The 2,181-nt window shown below is 34.4% G+C and overlaps 1 protein-coding gene across 1 annotated transcript; it reads right to left on the reverse strand.

Moving 5' to 3' along the window:
• Positions 1-266: 266 nt before the first annotated feature.
• On the reverse strand, positions 267-1,821 carry LOC107847025 (peroxidase 6). Its single transcript, XM_016691275.2, has one exon. The coding sequence runs from the start codon at positions 1,679-1,681 to the stop codon at positions 674-676; it is 1,008 nt and encodes a 335-aa protein (XP_016546761.1). The 5' UTR covers positions 1,682-1,821; the 3' UTR covers positions 267-673.
• Between the last annotated feature and the right edge of the window lie 360 nt (positions 1,822-2,181).

The raw sequence follows: 2,181 nt of genomic DNA on the forward strand, positions 1-2,181 counted from the left end.
AGGAAGCACCTGATGAAGCAAGCACGTTGACGGAGAGGTGTCTGCTTCTCCCACCCTATTCCCTCTTATAAGATAGATATTTGTGATTAGGTTTAAATTTGTTTGATTAACACTTTCCTACATCCGCTTTTTCTTTCTGTGGATTGTTTTTGTATTCGTTGATACTACTTGAACCGCCGCGCCTAAAATATAAATGATATATTTATATTTATATATGATATAATTGTATCGTTCTATAAAATATAAATTGTATTTGAAAATACAAATTGAACCATTCAAATATAAATAATATATTTGCATCAAATGATACATTTGATTTTTTTTCAATACAAATATAAGTGTATCATATGTAAATACAGTTGAATACAATTCATACATGTGCAAAATTTTATAGTCAGTTTAATCGAATACAATCAGTTGAATTTTACTATTATATTTTATATCAAATACAGTCACTTGGATACAGTTGATACATTGACTAAAAATGATAATTTTCTAAACTTAAGCTACAGTATCTGGATTTGCTGAATGTTGGGCTATTCACCGTAGGTTTCCCTATCATGTTCTATGGAAACTATACATTATAATCCAAAAGCACCTTGTCACTAAAAGTCTAAAACGTGTCCTGAGAAGATTCCTCCTCAGTAGTGATAATCAACCTACATAATTTAAATTAACTAGCAATTTTCTTGCTCGGATTTACTTCTAAACGATTAACAGCATCACATCTACGTCTCACCTCTCCCATTTTCCCAGTTTTAACTTTATAAAGACTCACTTTCTCCATTGCATGTGAAAATGCCTTGAAAAATGCATCTTGATCCTTTGCAAAAAGCTCCACAATAGGCTTTGTCCTTTGGTCAGAAATCATAGCTTGATCAGAAGCCAACAATCCTAGCCCCTTTTGCAGGTTTATGTAGTACATGTTATCGAATTTTCCAGGAGTCATCACGTCATTGAATGCGGCCATATCCTTCGTATTATTAGAGCATAGTTCTTGTAACGCTTTTGCATATGTAGGGTTCATAGAAGGATCAAATTCTGAGGTCTGGCTGAATTTGAATAGTCTCTTTCTAAATTCTGAACAATGAGAGAATCCAATTGTATGCGCCCCCACTAAAGCCACCATCTCATGTACATTTAAATTTTTCAAGGCAAACATGTTGATTATTGTGTCCATGGTCATGTTAGGCCTAGCTATATGTCCTTCAACATCTTTTGTGAATGATGCGAAGCTATCTTTTCGACCTAGGCGAACTTTGTAAAACGGACCTCCAACTATAGTGATCAAGTCACGAGTTGCGACAGCTAAAATATCCGCGCAAGAAACAATGCCAGGGCATTGGAGTTCTAATGCGGTCTTTGCACGCGAAATGACGTCAAAGGCATCCCCCGGGAGGGAGAGGTTGATTTCCTCATCGCGCTCGGCTGCGGCAAAGGAATTTGAGGAAATAAGTAACGAGGCATCACAGCCTCCCACCATGCAATCATGGAAGAAGAGGCGGAGGGCGCCTGCTGCAGTGGTGGGGGATGCGAGTTGCTTGTCAACGACAATTCGTTGGATGATTGTTTCAAATTGAGGACATGTTTTGTTGTAATACTCAACATTGAGCTTGGATTCTGTGAGAGAAAATAAGGCTAGAGTTGAAAAGAGGAAAATTGATAGTAGCTGTAATGCCATGACTTCTGAATTGAGAGAGTTGGTGAGAGAGACGATTGAAATGAGACAAAAAATCTTAGCGATCTTTCTTGTGGATTTTTTTTTTTGGGGCTAGAGTAAGAAAAGTGTAAAACTATTATGTACAATGACGTTTGAAATTTGAGATGGGTAATATTTTGCATGCAACAAACATAAAATAGAGGTGTAAAAAATGTTTAATGCCCGGGGTTTGCTCCTTCCCTTCTAATTTAATATAGTTGATATGGCATTAGTAATAATTTAAGAGGGAAAATTTAGTAATAACTAAAAATAGAAAGTCATTTTAATGAGTTTAAAAACTCAAAATAGATTTGAATAATAAGAAAAAATATTTTTTTATTCTTCTTTCTCTTCTTTTTTTAGTTTTTTCCTTCGCATTTTTCATTTTTCATTTTTATACTATTTCTTTTTATCTTTATAATTATTTTTTGTATTTTTCTTTTTTAAGTTTTTCCCTTCGTTTTTTATTTCTACATTTTCTT

Source organism: Capsicum annuum, chromosome 11, assembly GCF_002878395.1.
Source record: "Capsicum annuum cultivar UCD-10X-F1 chromosome 11, UCD10Xv1.1, whole genome shotgun sequence".
In the NCBI taxonomy this organism is placed as follows: Eukaryota; Viridiplantae; Streptophyta; class Magnoliopsida; order Solanales; family Solanaceae; genus Capsicum; species Capsicum annuum.

Coding starts and splice junctions, on each gene's coding strand:
- LOC107847025 (XM_016691275.2), bottom strand. CDS start 1,681: ATGGCATTACAGCTACTATCAATTTTCCTCTTTTCAACTCTAGCCTTA.